This window comes from Vulpes lagopus, chromosome 6, assembly GCF_018345385.1.
Source record: "Vulpes lagopus strain Blue_001 chromosome 6, ASM1834538v1, whole genome shotgun sequence".
Lineage (NCBI taxonomy): Eukaryota > Metazoa > Chordata > Mammalia > Carnivora > Canidae > Vulpes > Vulpes lagopus.
In genome coordinates this window covers 37,070,328-37,085,361 of record NC_054829.1, presented here as the reverse complement: position 1 = coordinate 37,085,361, position 15,034 = coordinate 37,070,328, and the positions used below count along the sequence as shown (strand labels likewise).

The following is a 15,034-nucleotide window of genomic DNA, read 5'->3' as shown; positions in this document are numbered from 1 at the left end:
CCTTTTAAACCTTGACAAGACTAGGGACGGTCCACTTAGAGGCAAAAGAGTTGGGTCCTTGCTTACACAGGCACTCAGCTCTGCTACCCACTCTGGCTCTAATTCATCACCAGTATTTGTGGTCCTGGTGTGAAAAAGGTCAGGGATCTTATCCTCAGGATACCCTTCTCATTCCATTCCCTCTCCCCAGGTGAACTCATCCACGCCTGGCTAATGCCTCCCAATTTGTATCTCCGGCCCAGCCTTTCCTCTGAGTTCTAGCCATGTATACTCAGCTGCCTGTAAACGTCTCCACTTGGATGTCCGAAAAAATAGCTCAATATGTCCAAAATAAATTCTGTGAGCCAGAAGACACTCACACCTTCTTCCCTTTTACTGTCTATATCCTTCCATTACTAAATCCTGTTACTTTTCCTCCCAGTAGGTCTCGGTCCATCTAGTTCCCTTTGCCTTACTGCCCCACACTGCTCCAGGCCACCATCATTTGTTTTCTGAACACTTCAGTAGCTTACCAACCTGTTTCCTCAGTTCTCTCGTCGCCCTCTAATCTGTTGTCCACACTGTTGCTGGAGGCTCATTGTAAAATCGCGAGTTAACACTATCCATCTCCTGTGTATGACCTTTTGATGGTTTCTCTTTCTTCTTGGGCTAAAGACCAGAATTTTGACTGGCCCCTGCCTTATCAGGCTCCTGCTATCTCCTGTCTCCTTTAGGACTCTGAGCCCCTTGTATATTGTTTGGCTCAGAGATGGTCCTTTAAGATTTGTTGGGTGGGTGAATGGCTGAATATCTTGTGTTAGCTAATATATGAATGACACTACTGAATTGATGATAAAATCAGATTTTAGGCATTTGCTGTTTCAATGACTTTTCAACATTCTTTTTTTTAAGAGAGAGAATGCACATGGGAGAATGAGGGGGGTGGGGCAGAGGGAGAGAGAGAATCTTAAGCAGGCCCCATGCCCAGAATGGAATCAGTTGGAGCTGATCGAAGCCCATAGGGCTCCATCTCATGACTCTAAGATTGTGACCTGAGCTGAAATCAAGAGTCAGATGCTTAACTAACTAAGCCACCCAGACATCCCTCAGCATTCTTTTACCAATTTAACAATATCAGTCTTGCCTTGAAAAACTCACAAGCTTATGTAAACCTATAGACTCAAAAGACAAGCCAGCCATAAATAGTTTTGTTGTGAAATTATGATCATAGTATTAAATTCATTCTTTTCAGCCACCTCTTCACTTTTACCCACCCATCAGCCTCTCCTTACAAGAGAGCAGTGAATTATCTTCTGAATGTTTGACTAAGAGAGATGCATTTGCTGTGCATTCCCCTATTCCTGTACATTCAAGGATTGGGGAGAATGCATTGAATTCCCTCTCTGTGCACTAAAAACCAAAGCAAAAATTTTTTTTGGTAAAACTTTGATAATGCATTTCATAGTGATATATACAAAAATGTCCCTTTGTCATAATTCTGTCTTGGGATATTTATTGATTCTCAGTTTTTGTTTCAATTGGGGAAGTCTTCTCAGGATATAGTCTAGATATATTCCTCTCAGAAGTATTAGGAGGGTTAAACAGCAATGCAATACCAATATATAAAAGACAGTTTGCCTACTATAGTGAGTTATGAGCCCATGCTTTGGAGTGAGGTGAGCAGAACTGAATTGGAATCCTGGATTTTACCCTTGGGTAACTAAATAAGGTTCTTAGCTATTGTCATACTATTATTTTTATCTACAGAATCTTTTCAGGTTCTGGACACCACGCACATATGCATATGAGCAGACAAAAAGCAATACACTTTAAGAGTATATTGACTATATATTTTATAATAACCAATATCAAAGTTATATTTTATTGAAGAATTATTGTCTCTTAGATTCAGATATTAAAATATTTACAGATGAATTTATGTCTTGTATTTGCTTCAAAATCTGAAAAAAGATGGATCAGGAAGGGAGTGAATGTATATACAAAACAAGATTGGGCATGCATCGATAGTCACTTATGGTCTGTGATCCACCACAGTTGTTATAGTCTCCGTACTTTTGTGTAGATTTGAAATTTTCCTTGATAAAAAAAGTTTTTAAATATGTTAAAAATAGTTACTGAATAACCTCTTAGAGTCATTCTTGCTCAAGAAGCCGGCTCTCAACTCACCTTCCTTTATTTCTTTTGGAAGAGTCACTGATTCCAGTGATCTAAGCAGAGAGACTCATGTCATTCTGTTTTATGACTCTTGGAATAGCTTATGGTGGAAACAAAATAAATAGAATTTCTGAATTTCCTTTGTCCTCAACCACTTGAGATGCTTCTCTGAAACCATTGTAGGCATTTTAAGTAACTCTGAGTACCCAGCAACAACAATGTATAAAATAACTCCTTCTACCCTTCTGTACTTGCATGACAAAAGTTATAGCTGTGAAATACCGGTGTTCCATGCACTCATGAATGATGAGCCCATAATTGTGCATTTGGCGTTTTGGGATCTGAGCCTCTGCCCTGTATGAACTTGTAATCTTCATCGTGTAGCCTTGTTAAATTTGGCTGTTGAGTTACATGTCAGCATTGGAGGCTGAGGAGCTCCAAAACCTGACCTCTGCATATTTCAAAGTCAGAAGGTATAGGGTAACATTTTTTGCTTTTGCTTTTTTTTTTTTTTAAGTGACGATAATAATTACCCTTAGAATGGAAGCCGATCGTGGCCATGAATGGTTCTGTAACCTTTGGATCTATTTGACTAACCCTGTCAATGTTTTACTCTTTAATCTGGCTGCAAGCCAATGAAAAGTATTATGATTGGGTCCATATTTGCCTTTCCTAAAGTAGTTTCCCTTCTCTGCCTTCACCAAAGTGAAGAGTTTAAACTCACATTTCAGGATTCTTCTTTTCCCTCTGGAATCTATCTCTAAGGAGTAAAGCACATGACTTTTTATAAGTTTACTTGCTTTGGAACAAGCATCCCAGGGAGGTTTATGAAGCTTCCTTTCTTCCCCTAAAAATAAGATAGGCTCTGAGTTGGCTAGGGCAGCTCACTATTGTCTGTCTGAAATGCTTCTGTTTATTTCATTGGTCAGCACCTTCTGCCAGCACCAAGCTGGAGCTAGGGAGGAGTAAGGCTTAGCTCCAACTAAAGGGAGACAGGTACACAGAGCCTTCTGGAATACAGTGCAGGGCTCACCATCATAGAGGCATTAACTGGGCACTCTAGGAGCAAAATTGACTATCTGGGGAAATCAGGACAGAACTTAAAGCGAAGGTGTGAGATATTTGGGCTGAAAGCAGAACTGATAGCCTGGGATTATATTCTGCTCTTAATTGAACCCCATTGGGATCCCAGTTTGGGAGTTTTGTGTGTTAGATCACACCTGGTGTGAAAGCAGCAATGGCATTTCCCTCAGGGCTTGTGCAGTTCTGAAGAATGCCTGAAATTAGGCTGAAATGTCAGAATTCAGTGTCTAAGCTGCCTCTGTGGCCTCAGGCATCCTTGACAGGGATGAGTTGCATCCCCTGTTCTGCTTGGTTCTGTCTTCTGAGCAGTGAGGCCATGTTCCGGGCCTTCTCTGTGCAGAGGGCTTGGTGGTGGGTGGCTTACAAAACTGATTGCAGGCACTTATCTCTCCCTGAACAATTCCTACTACCCCTGACAGCAACTGACTAATATACAATGAAACCTCTTACTGGGGATATTAGTCACTAACTCTCTTGAGCAATCACAGGTCAGTGCTTCAGACCGTTGTGGGTTTCTGTTAGCACTTGTTTCTGTTACCAAAGAAAGTCCTTTATGAGTCCTTAGCAGGCTAACAGCTTCAGGATAATTCAGAAACCCAGTAACCTTGTTTGGCAACATGAGAGAGCATGCTCTGGGCACAGGTCCACACGGGCCTGGACAGCTGGGCTAGAACGTGAAGCTGACAGGGGCCGCCCACAGGCTTTTGTCCCCCACAGTCTCACTCTCTCCTGGGTGGCAGACTATAATCTTTAACCTTGGCCACCTCTAATGCATGCCAGCCATCCCCAAGGAGCCGGACAACCCGGTGCTAATAGGGCCTAGGGTCTGCAGCCACTCCTTGAAGAATGGAGGAGAAAGACCTCCCTCTTGGCAGTGGCCTCCCTCCCGTGTAGGTGATCACAGCCATCCCACCCACCACCCTGCATCTTGTGAGTCCACCTTCACATGAGTTAAATGCATCCTGCTTATATTGTGTGGGGCCTCCAGGGTAAGGAAACCGTTTCCACAGATCACAGCTCATTGAAACAGTTGCTTATTGGAAAGTAGGATTTTGTATGGAGCAGGGGAAGGGGGGCCAGCTTTGACGTAGAGTGGAAAGGCTTGCTTTCCTGAAATGGGCACTCAGGGACCCAGCACACCTTGGCTTCCACCCCTTCCACCCAGGGAGACTGCTGCCAGGAGCACACGAGCAGAGAGGAAGTCTGGTCTGCAGTCCCACTGCTGCGTGCCAGGAAAATCCTTCTGCTTTAACCTCACTTATCACGGATTCCTAGAAAACAGAACTTTGTTTTTCATTCCTGGGTGTCTCCAGTGACCGCTCTGCATGAGACCTGTGTGGTCAGGCTGTATCAACTCACCAGGCACAGCCTGGGAACTGGTCATGCCAGTTCTGGCATCACCTACCTCCTTGGAGCTGAAACGTGATCCAGGGCTGGACAGATACCAGTCTTTCCCTCGGGCCAAGCAGGCCAACAGAACTTGATTCCCAGAGCAGGGATAGGAACGCAGAGCCACAAGTGTCCCGACACAGCCCCCTGTGGGTGTGAAGCCCCAGAGCAACAGTCCTGTAGCTCCTGTGGAGATGCCCCAGGGATACCATCATGCCTAGGTTTTTCTATGTGGTTAGCCTGTTTACATGGGACCATCTTCTAGGAACCATGAGGCAAATGTGGAGAGGTGACCTAAAGTTTTTTCCAAGATAACTCAAAGAATTTTGTTACCTTTGAAGTCTATGCAGAAAACTTGCTTGGTGTGGTCTCATTACCCACCCCATGAGTGAGCCCATCTGGGTTTGGGGCCTGGCTATCCTACACATTCTGCTCTTTATTTCTTTCAGAGATCTCAAACTGGACAATGTACTGTTGGACCATGAGGGCCACTGTAAGCTGGCAGACTTTGGAATGTGCAAGGAGGGGATCTGTAATGGAGTCACCACAGCCACCTTCTGTGGCACGCCTGACTATATTGCTCCAGAGGTGAGTACAGCTTTGCAAATCCTGAGCATTAATGTCACAGGCTGCTTTTGTGTACTAGGGCTCTCTGGGAGTGTTGAAAGCTGATACCTCCACACTCCCTTATGCCTCATTGGGTGAATGATGGCTGAAAATGCCCTTGGTTCCTATAAATAAGAATTTGAATTAAAAAAAAAATTGTAAACCTTGTAATTGCTTTAGGCATTATCCCCAAATGAGGACAAAATGTGCTATACTCAACAGCTATTTATTTTCCTCTTTGTCTCTACTCTGTGCTTTGGTCCTAGCCCCATTTAGCAGGAGTAAAGTTCCCCAGTCTTTCCCATGTGAATGAGTGAGCCCAGGCCCCTCCTCCCTCTGCAGGGACACAGTGCCAAAACCCTCTCTGTTTTGGATCTGCATATGCCATTACCTTGGCTGAAACAGGCCATAAATGTTTGATCACCTTGATGAAGAGTCCTCTGAGTGGAACCACAGAAAAAAACAGCACTCCAGAGATGAGATGAAACATATTTTCTAATTCATCATTTTCCCTAGTCATTCAGGACACATTCATTAATCAGATGTGCAAAACACATCTCACACTGCCCCCTTTGCACAGATCCTCCAGGAAATGCTCTACGGACCTGCAGTAGATTGGTGGGCGATGGGAGTTTTGCTCTACGAGATGCTCTGTGGTCATGCACCCTTTGAGGCGGAGAACGAAGATGACCTCTTTGAGGCCATACTGAATGATGAAGTGGTCTACCCTACGTGGCTCCACGATGATGCCACAGGGATCCTGAAATCTGTAAGTCTGACTTACCTAGCCAGCATCCAGCCTACTGCAAACCAGCTGACTGTGTGTACTCCTTGTGTTCTTTCAATACCTTGAGCTGGTAAGCTCCCAGCGCTCACTGCAATATCTGTTTTAATCTGCAGAATCAAAGAACCAGAGTTCTCTTAGAATGTTTTCCTCTGTTATGCAGTAGTTCTTTCTGGGCCAACTGTGAGCAGTTGATATGTTGTTTACCAAATATCAAGTATTTATAGCACTTGTGGCTTTAGCATAAGTGAAGTGATGCACCCCCTTTAAACAGTCAGGACATGCCAGGGAATTGGATCATGTTAATGCCATTCCTGGTTTGTTAGGATATTGACTAAGTTTCTGGGATGAAGGGATCTTTCCGTTACCTCTGGGTGAGGCCAGGAGAAATTTTCTAAACTTCTGCAGATCCCTTTTGTGTCCATATTTATTATAATGAGTAATAAGTGAGGTGCCAGGCCCAGGATTCAAGTACAGTGAGGTTAATGTATGATGAAAAGTCTTTTTTGCATGCACATAAGGTACTGTGCTAGAAGCCTTATTTTGAAGTGAGGAGGAAGCATAGATTTGATGCCATTAATGTTGAAAATTTAAAAAGCACATGTAACCTGTATCATTCCTGTGACCACATTAGTTGAATTCACAAATCATATATTTTCACCTACCAGATACACAGGGGAATACAGATGGATAAAAGGTCAATTCTTCAAGTAGGGAAAAATCGGAGCAATCCATTCTCTGTTGGATAGTTTCTATGGGATAAGAATTGCTTTCCTCAAGTTCTATCCTTTTCAGTGATTTGAGACAAAAAGCTAAACTTGGGAAATATTGGCTATCTTGTTGAGAGATTTATCTCTCATTAGAAATCTTCAGTCAGGGGATCCCTAGGTGACTCAGCGGTTTAGTGCTGCCTTCAGCCCAGAATGTGATCCTGGAGTCCCGGGATTGAGTCCCACATCAGGCTTCCTGCATGGAGCCTGCTTCTTCTCTGTTTGTGTCTCTGCCCCCCCCCGCCTTTGTGTCTCTCATAAATAAATAAATAAAATCTTAAAAAAAAGAGAAATCTTCAGTCATATAATCAATGCCATTTCAAGAACATTTTGTATGCAGGTCACTGTGTACGGGGGTGAAAAAATGAAATAATAAAAAAATAATCATAAAAGTGAAATAATTATAAAAATCCTTCTCGGGCAAGTATTGCCAAAGTGAATTGTAATTGGTAACTTGATTCTCAAGATTAGGTGCCAGGGCTCTCCTGATAGTGAGGAAACACTAATCTCATATAGAAATAAGAGTGAAGTCACTTTGGATTCTACCAAATGTCTCCTATCTAGTATGTTTTCATAAGAAAAACTGATTTGTATAGTTAGTAGTTTAGACTGAGGAAACAAAGACTCTGGCTTTTATAATCATGAATAAAAGACGGAGGAGGGCTTGTCTTTGTGAATTCATGCCCTGAAGTGTCTTAACTTCTGGAAGGGAACTGTACTCACCTAGGTTGGCCCCAGCTAACTCTGATTACCTAAGCTACTTTAACACAACCTAATCATGCTACAGAATCAGGCTTACTTTGCATTATTACTTTCCTAGTACCATGGTCCATTATCTGGCTCTTAAGGCATGCTATCCCCCTGTGGCCGACAACCACCACCATCATTATATTCATGGTTTTTCGTGGTGCACATATTTAGTTCAATTACTGTAGCTGATTTAGCATTTTTAATATTTAAAGGAAAGACCTCAGAGTCTATAATCCCAATGAAAATACTAGTTCAAATGATTAAGAAATGTGCATTATTGGCTTGGTATATAAATGTCATTATGCTTGCTACCATGAAGGCTTGCTACCATAAAAGTCAGTCTGCCCCCCCAGAAACTTTAATGTTCTCTGTGTAGGGTTAACAATCCAGATAAGCATTTCTCTGATAAATACCTCCTATCTTTTGTCTGGATCCAGTGGAAATCTTGAGGTCACCTCATCCTTTGTGTTGGACATCACTCACATCTATTTCTCTTGATCTTTTTTATTCAAAATTTTAAAAGTCCTTGACCTTCTTCTAGTATTTCAGAATCTTCTTGATGGGGCTTTCCCCAACTAAATCTGGGACCTAGATCTTACCCCCCACCCCCCACCTAATTCCTATAAAACCTTGAACTGGTACTAAGCAAGATTAAGATCCATATGGAACTATTAGGATGGTTTCTTCTTAACCAGATAAATCCAATTACTTTGAACTATATCTTTGATGTATAAAATTATATTTTTGGTAACTAGAATATATGTGATTCAGTAATATCCTCCCTCTACAATCTTTGTTCTAAGAGAAAACAAAGCCTTTCTCTGGTGCTTAAAGAGAATCTCATCTTCATTGGAGACCAAGTTTTCCCTCTCCTTGCAGATTTACTTCTGGGAAGCTCTTCACTTCCCTTTATTTTTCTTTTAGACATTAGTTGCTCAGCTGGATAGAGACAGGATTCTGAGATCATGATCTGTCATTGACCTTGTATTGATTTTCCTAAGTGGTATTCTATGTTCTTGGTGAGGTGTCTCCCCAAAGGAAGGAGCATGGGCCTCACTTGATGACAGGTTTACCTCCCAGCTCTATTCTATTTTGGCTCAATGACCTTGGTGAGCTACCACACCCCTCTGAATCTCAGTGTCCTTGCTTACAAAATCAAGGTAATAAAATCCATGTCATAAGATTATTGTCCAGAACACCATGAGGATTCTATTTCTTCTTCCTTCAAGGAGCATCCCTTAAAAGTGATTTTCTGCACAACACTTGGTATCAGATAATATTACTAAAAAGCATTTACCCAGAGGATTTCTGGGGCAGTTTTGTATAATTCAGCCTCTGTGCCTAAAAATAAAAAACCTAAATACCAGAGCTAAGGAAATTCAGCTATTCTCTGCAGAGGGCTAAGACATTTAAATGGAAGTGTGATCAAGGAAAAGAAAGAAAACAGTTAAGAGCACTCAGGACATGAGGAGAAACACCAGAAAGGAAAGGCTTCATCCGGATGTGGAGGTGCGAATGTGGAGGTGAAGAAACTGCCTCCACAGAAGAGCTGTCCAAGGCAAATCTTGGCTCTTTCACTCACTGGCTATGTTACCTTGGGCACATAGCGTAATTTTGCCGTGCCTCAGTTTCCTTATCTGTACAACTGGGGCATGAGATAGTGTGTGAGGAATATTTGGAACAATGTTTAGCAGAGTAGATGCTCAGGAGGTAGCCACTATCATCATCAATGAGAGCTGGGTGCATGAAAGGATCTTTAGACTCTTTGTCCTTTTCTTTGAAAAGTGATTTCTTTGTGTATTGTATTATGAAAGCTTAAGGTATCAAGTCACATTTATAAACCATTTGGACTGCTTTCTGGCTTTAATTGCAACTTGATTTAATTAGACCAATATAGTGTTTTATTGCTAGAAGAAACCTTAGAGATTGTCCATTCCAATCCCCTCATTTTATAGGTAAGGAAACTGAGGCCCAGAGAAATTATGACTTGCCAAAGGCCATTCAGCACACTGGTTTAAACAAACAAACTAGATATCTTGTGCATTTTTCATAGAAATGTAAAATGGTGCAGCCACTGTGGAAAACAGTATGGCAGGCAGTTCCCAAAAAAATTAAACATAAAATTACCACATGGTCTAGCAATTCCATTTCTGGATATATTGCCAGAAGAATTGAAAGCAGAGACTTGAAGAGATATTTGTACTAGTCTTCATGGCAGCATTATTCACAATACCTGAAAGGTGGAAACAATCCAAGTGTTTATCAACAGATGAATGGATAAATAAAATGTGGTGTATGCATACAATGGATTATTATTCATCCTTAAAAAGGAAGGAAATTTTGATACATGTTACAATGTGGATGAACTTTGAAGGCATGCCTAATGAAATAAGCCAAACCCAAAAGGACAAATATATAATTCCATAATATGAGGTACCTAGAATGTCAAATTTATAGACAAAAAAGCAAAATGGTGTTTGCCAGGGACTAGAGGAGGGGGTAGAGAATTAGTGTTTAAGGGGTATGGAGTTTAAGTTTTGGAGAATAGAAAAAGTTCTGGAGATGGATGGTGGTGATGGTTACACAACAGTGTGAATGTACTTGATGCTACTGCACTATACACTTAAAAATGGTCAAGGAGGTAAATGTCACGTGCTATATATTCCATAATTTTTTTAAAAAAAGAGAAAAACCTCAAAGCTATGAGATCAGAACCCAGATTTTCTTAACGCCCAGCCAGGGTTCTAAGCTAGACTACATCTGGCCATTCCCCATTTTTCTTCTACTTCCAATGGGAAGAATATGGGCACAGACATGGCTAGGGTAGAGGCTGAAGAATAAAAGGAGGTTGGAGGATGGGGCTTAGGGCCCACTAAGGTTCAAGGGGTGACATTGGAAGAGGATTCAATGAGGAGATTAGGAAGGAATGACTTCAGGTTGTATAAACAAGTAAATCTGAAATGTGGCTACTAGTTTTACTTGTGAAATAGGCCAGTGATTTTACAGTATGATCTACCCAGAAATTGATCCCAGCAGTAACTTTTGAGTAGTACTAGCTAAGTAGGAACAAGTAGTCCTAGGCCAGATAACTGAGGGCTTGGGGAATATGTCTGTGTTAGAAGTTAGGTAAGCTGAGACATTTTTAAAGACTCTGAACAAGCCTTCATTTTGTTGTACAATCCCAGTTCAGGGTCAAGTGTATTGCTTTCTTTAAAAATATAGCTTTCAAGCTCTTTTCCAGGATTTTGTGCCCCCCCTCCCCCCCCCCCATGATTCTGGGAGCTTGGTGACTTCAAGAGTTCCTAATGTTAGATGTTGACTCCATTGGATGGAGTCGTGTGTGGTCCTAAAAATTGCCAGGAGGTCATCCATGCTAAGTTTTGGCTTATAATCCTTGTCATCACCCTTAATTTCATAGAGCTTGGTGACTATTAGAAACATATACACAGAATCGCTGGGATAGAAAATCTTCTAAAAGCACTTTGTCTGAATCACTGGTTGATAGATGGAGCTGAGACCAAAAGAGGTGAACCAACCTCACATGGTAGAGGGGAAGGAGCACACACTAGTCTTAGAGTCAGGGGACTTCATTCCACTTCTGCTACTGCTCTTCAGTCTACCTCTGCAAGGCAAGGGCAATGACACCAACAATACCCACTTCAAATGAAGGAGCACACATGAAAGCATTTTCAAAGTGGCACACACAGTACAGGAGTAAGTTATTAGTATTGTTGAGTTATGAGTAATAATTTCATAATGTACTGAATGCGTCATTATCATCATCTTCTTGAAGCAAGGTCCATCAACATCAAGATTACTAAGTGCTAAATAATACATGAGGCTGGGTTCAATTTTTTTTTTTCAAGAGAGAGCTATATTGCATTTTTCCAGCTTTCTATCTAAACCAAAGACACATATGTGTCAGGTTTAAGATGTACACAAAGATCCTGAGAGAGAATCCATCTGAGTAACTCTCTGGCAGTATGGCCAGACTGTAATGAGCCAAAGGTACAGGGCCATGGGGGTTGGAGGAGATAAGACCAAGCATGCAGGACATTGGAGGCTGTGGAAGGAGTGCTAAGATGAGTCGTTGAAGGATTTTGAACAAGTATGAGGGACAAAACTGTTTTTTCATGTTTAAGAGACCACCCAGAATATTTATAAAGAGATCTTGTAGACCAGACAGAGGCATATGCAGATGAGATATATAGGATTTTTTTCTTCCCCAGAATAACCCAAGGGTGGTGGAGGGGAGTAGATGAAACAAGTTTGAGCATGTTTCAGCAAGTGTCAAGACCACATGATGTTTACATACTTGTGTATATTTGAAAATTCCCATAATAGTAATTTTTTGAGAGAGAATCTCAAGCAGGCTCCATAAACATTGGGCTTGGACCCCAGTGAGGGGTTTGATCTCATGACCCTGAGATGATGATCTGAGCCCAAATCAAGAGTTACTCAACTGACTGAGCCACCTAGGTACCCCCAAGAGTAAATTTTTAAAATTAACACACGAGTCCATTTTTTTTTAGTTTTTAAAAATATATTTATTTTTTATTGGTGTTCAGTTTGCCAACATATGGAATAACACTCAGTGCTCATCCCATCAGGTGCCCCCCTCAGTGCCCGTCACCCAGTCACCCCCACCCCCCGCCCACCTCCGTTTCTACCATCCCTAATTCGTTTCCCAGAGTTAGGAGTACGAGTCCATTTTATAAAGTTCAAGGTGTATGTGTGTACGTATGTGCCTATGTGTATTTATATGTATGTATACACACACATTATGGACTGTGTGGAAAAAGTGAACTCAGCCTTCATTTAATGAAACAAAGTGATTTAACAATATAAACATATAAAAAGAAGAAATAATGTGAGCCACATACCAGTTATCTGGCTGACCTGGCTACATCTTTTTTTCCTCCCAGTTTAGTTTTGAATTTATTATGAAATGTTTTCGTAACAATGGATCTGGATCCAACTATGCCTTTTGATCGCTAGTAAGAGTCTCAAGGTCCTGGACTGGGAGTCTACATCATCCTGGTCATTTTTATGTTACAGATAAAGTTTATCAGTACTTTTAGCATAGTTATTCTTCAACATCCATAAACAGTTTTCATACCTTTCTAAGAAGTATTTCTCAACCCCAAGTCAAGTAACTAAGTGTATCTCAAAGAAGGATTTTTTTTTTTTTAAACAAAGAACAGTGAAGGAGAGAGCTGCCGCTGGTGAGCTGTGCCCTGAGCTGCTCCCCTGCTGCCCTGTGGGATCTTTCCTGCAGGCTGGGTCCACCCTTTCCCACCAAGGCAGGAAGGGCCAAGATCTCCAAGCCAGCCTTTCACATCCGCTCCCTGCACCACTCTCAGTGTGGTGGTCCATCCCTCCTTGGCTTCCTGAGATTTCCTGATGCTCTTTCCTTTGGAACATAAGGTCAGCACTGTTCCTGGAATTGGTGTCTGCTGGATATTTTGGTTGCTTTTTTTTTTTTTTTGTCCTTCAAAAAGAAATGCTTTCTGAATTCCTTCTTACCTTTTAAAATGGAGGGTGGTATTATCTGTAGAAACTGTTTGGATACCCATTTATATAGCATGCCATAGAGTCATAGATGTTAAAGACCTTGTGGCTTCATGTGGTGTAATAATGTGAGTCCCTGAATTGGGGATGAGGGGATGTTCTTGTCCCATGTTCCACAGAAAGTCAATGGTTGAACAGAATGGGCACTAGTGTCTTACCCAACAGAACTCCCAGCCCAGTGTTCTTTCTCACCCTGGCCTTTCCCATGATCACCTTTATCACCAACCCCAAGATTGTGAACATTTGAGTTCTCTACATGTGGATGTCCAAACATTTCCTATAGACTCAGAGAGAGGCAGAGGACTTGCTTGTGAAGACACTCCCCTGGGGCACAGAATCATTGGAAAGAGGGAAGCTGGAATATACACAGTGTTTAGCCCAAGACTTCTACTTGGGAAAAATTCCTAAATCATTAACCAGTGATCCTTACAACTAAAAATAACCACCACATACCCTCAAAAAACTGCAATGGGAAAACTGTTTTTCTTGCTTGCCCTTTTGTCTCTCATTTCTCATCTTCCCTTTAAACATGTGCATGAAATGCTCACATGTCCATGCTCTAAAAGCAAAACAATCTCACCCATTCACTCTCATAGCTTATAAAAACTGACAACACCCACAGAGGTTAACACAGAAAAGATATATGAAGACACACTGGTGTAAAGGCATTCCCGATTTATGACCTTAAAGATGGTATTTTTTAAAGATTTTATTTATTCATAAGAGACAGAGACAGAGGCAGAGAGAGAAGCAGACTCCCTGCAGGAAGACTGATGCAGGACTTGGTCCTAGGCCCCCGGGATCACAACCTGAGCCAAAGGCAGATGTTCAACCACTGAGCCACCCAGGTACCCCTAAAGATAATTTTTAAATTTTTTTTTACTTGGTTTTAGAATAATACATGCTATTGGCTGAATTTCCTTAACTGGTACTAAATTATCCCAAAATGCTAATAATCATAACACAGAAGAAAACAGAGTTTCTTTAGAGTCTCTGTGGTTGTGCTGAGTTTTGCCTTCATGTAGCTCCAGAGAGAGAGTTGGCGAAGGCTTCACAAATGCAAGGAGCCTAAGAAAGTGGCCTCTCAGTGAGGTGAATTTCTTTTGTGCTAAATCATCCCCTGTGAGGGATCACGAGGCTCAGTGCTGACTCAGGTGAAGTCAGTGCCCTTTTCTCTGAGCTCACACAGGTGGCCAGGTTAAATAAGTGCTGAAAGGAGTTTGGTGAATTCTCCTGAGTCACTTTTGTCAGTTAAGGAAGCATTGTAAACTTGGCATTAGAGGGAGATTACAGAGTGCTTTTGTTCCTATGCTTTATAGAAACTAACGTGTGTGTGTGTGTGTGTGTGTGTGTGTGTGTGTGTGTACTTGTGTGGGTTTATCTGTCATCACACGTCTCAGATTTCATCATCTGTGCCTCGTCTGCAGGAATCCTGTCTACCTCTGTGCACAAAGGGGGAATCACAATTAATGCTGAGATCTTTCTTAGCCATGAGTGTGTCCCACATCTGTCACCAGGCAGTTAGTGAGAGCAGCATTGAATTTGACCCCCTTCATTTCCCACTCTCCTCCTGGCACAGGTTGGGATGCTCAAGGGAGGTGGTCAGCCAGAAGGAGGCTGAGGAAGTAGAAGAAAAACTGGGACCAGATTAAGGTAGAGGATCCAACTCTGGATCATTAGAACTGATTTTTCAGACACCGTGATGAGGAAAATCCAAAAGAAATTTACTGAAAGATCCTTTAGCAAGAGATATGGTTAACATGCAGCCAGGCAGCCCTTTAGCAGAACTGGAGTTCCCATATGAGGAAATGGAGCTGCTCCACAGGCCTCTTATTGAAACTGCTAGTGCAATTAAAACCTTTCAGAAATGAACCATTTCCTTACACATTGATCTTCCCATTGACTGTTTATTTCGCATTTTTAAAAT

General features: G+C 41.7%; 1 protein-coding gene across 2 annotated transcripts in view; it reads left to right on the top strand.

Annotated features, from left to right (window-relative positions):
* The window catches only part of PRKCH (protein kinase C eta), a 260,369-nt gene that overhangs the window by 224,500 nt on the left and 20,835 nt on the right, over positions 1-15,034 (top strand). For both annotated transcript variants that reach the window (XM_041758255.1, XM_041758254.1), the window contains exons 11-12: positions 5,076-5,214; positions 5,813-6,001. In XM_041758255.1, the coding sequence (XP_041614189.1) occupies positions 5,076-5,214; positions 5,813-6,001 (328 nt within the window). The remainder of the gene's footprint in view (positions 1-5,075; positions 5,215-5,812; positions 6,002-15,034) is intronic.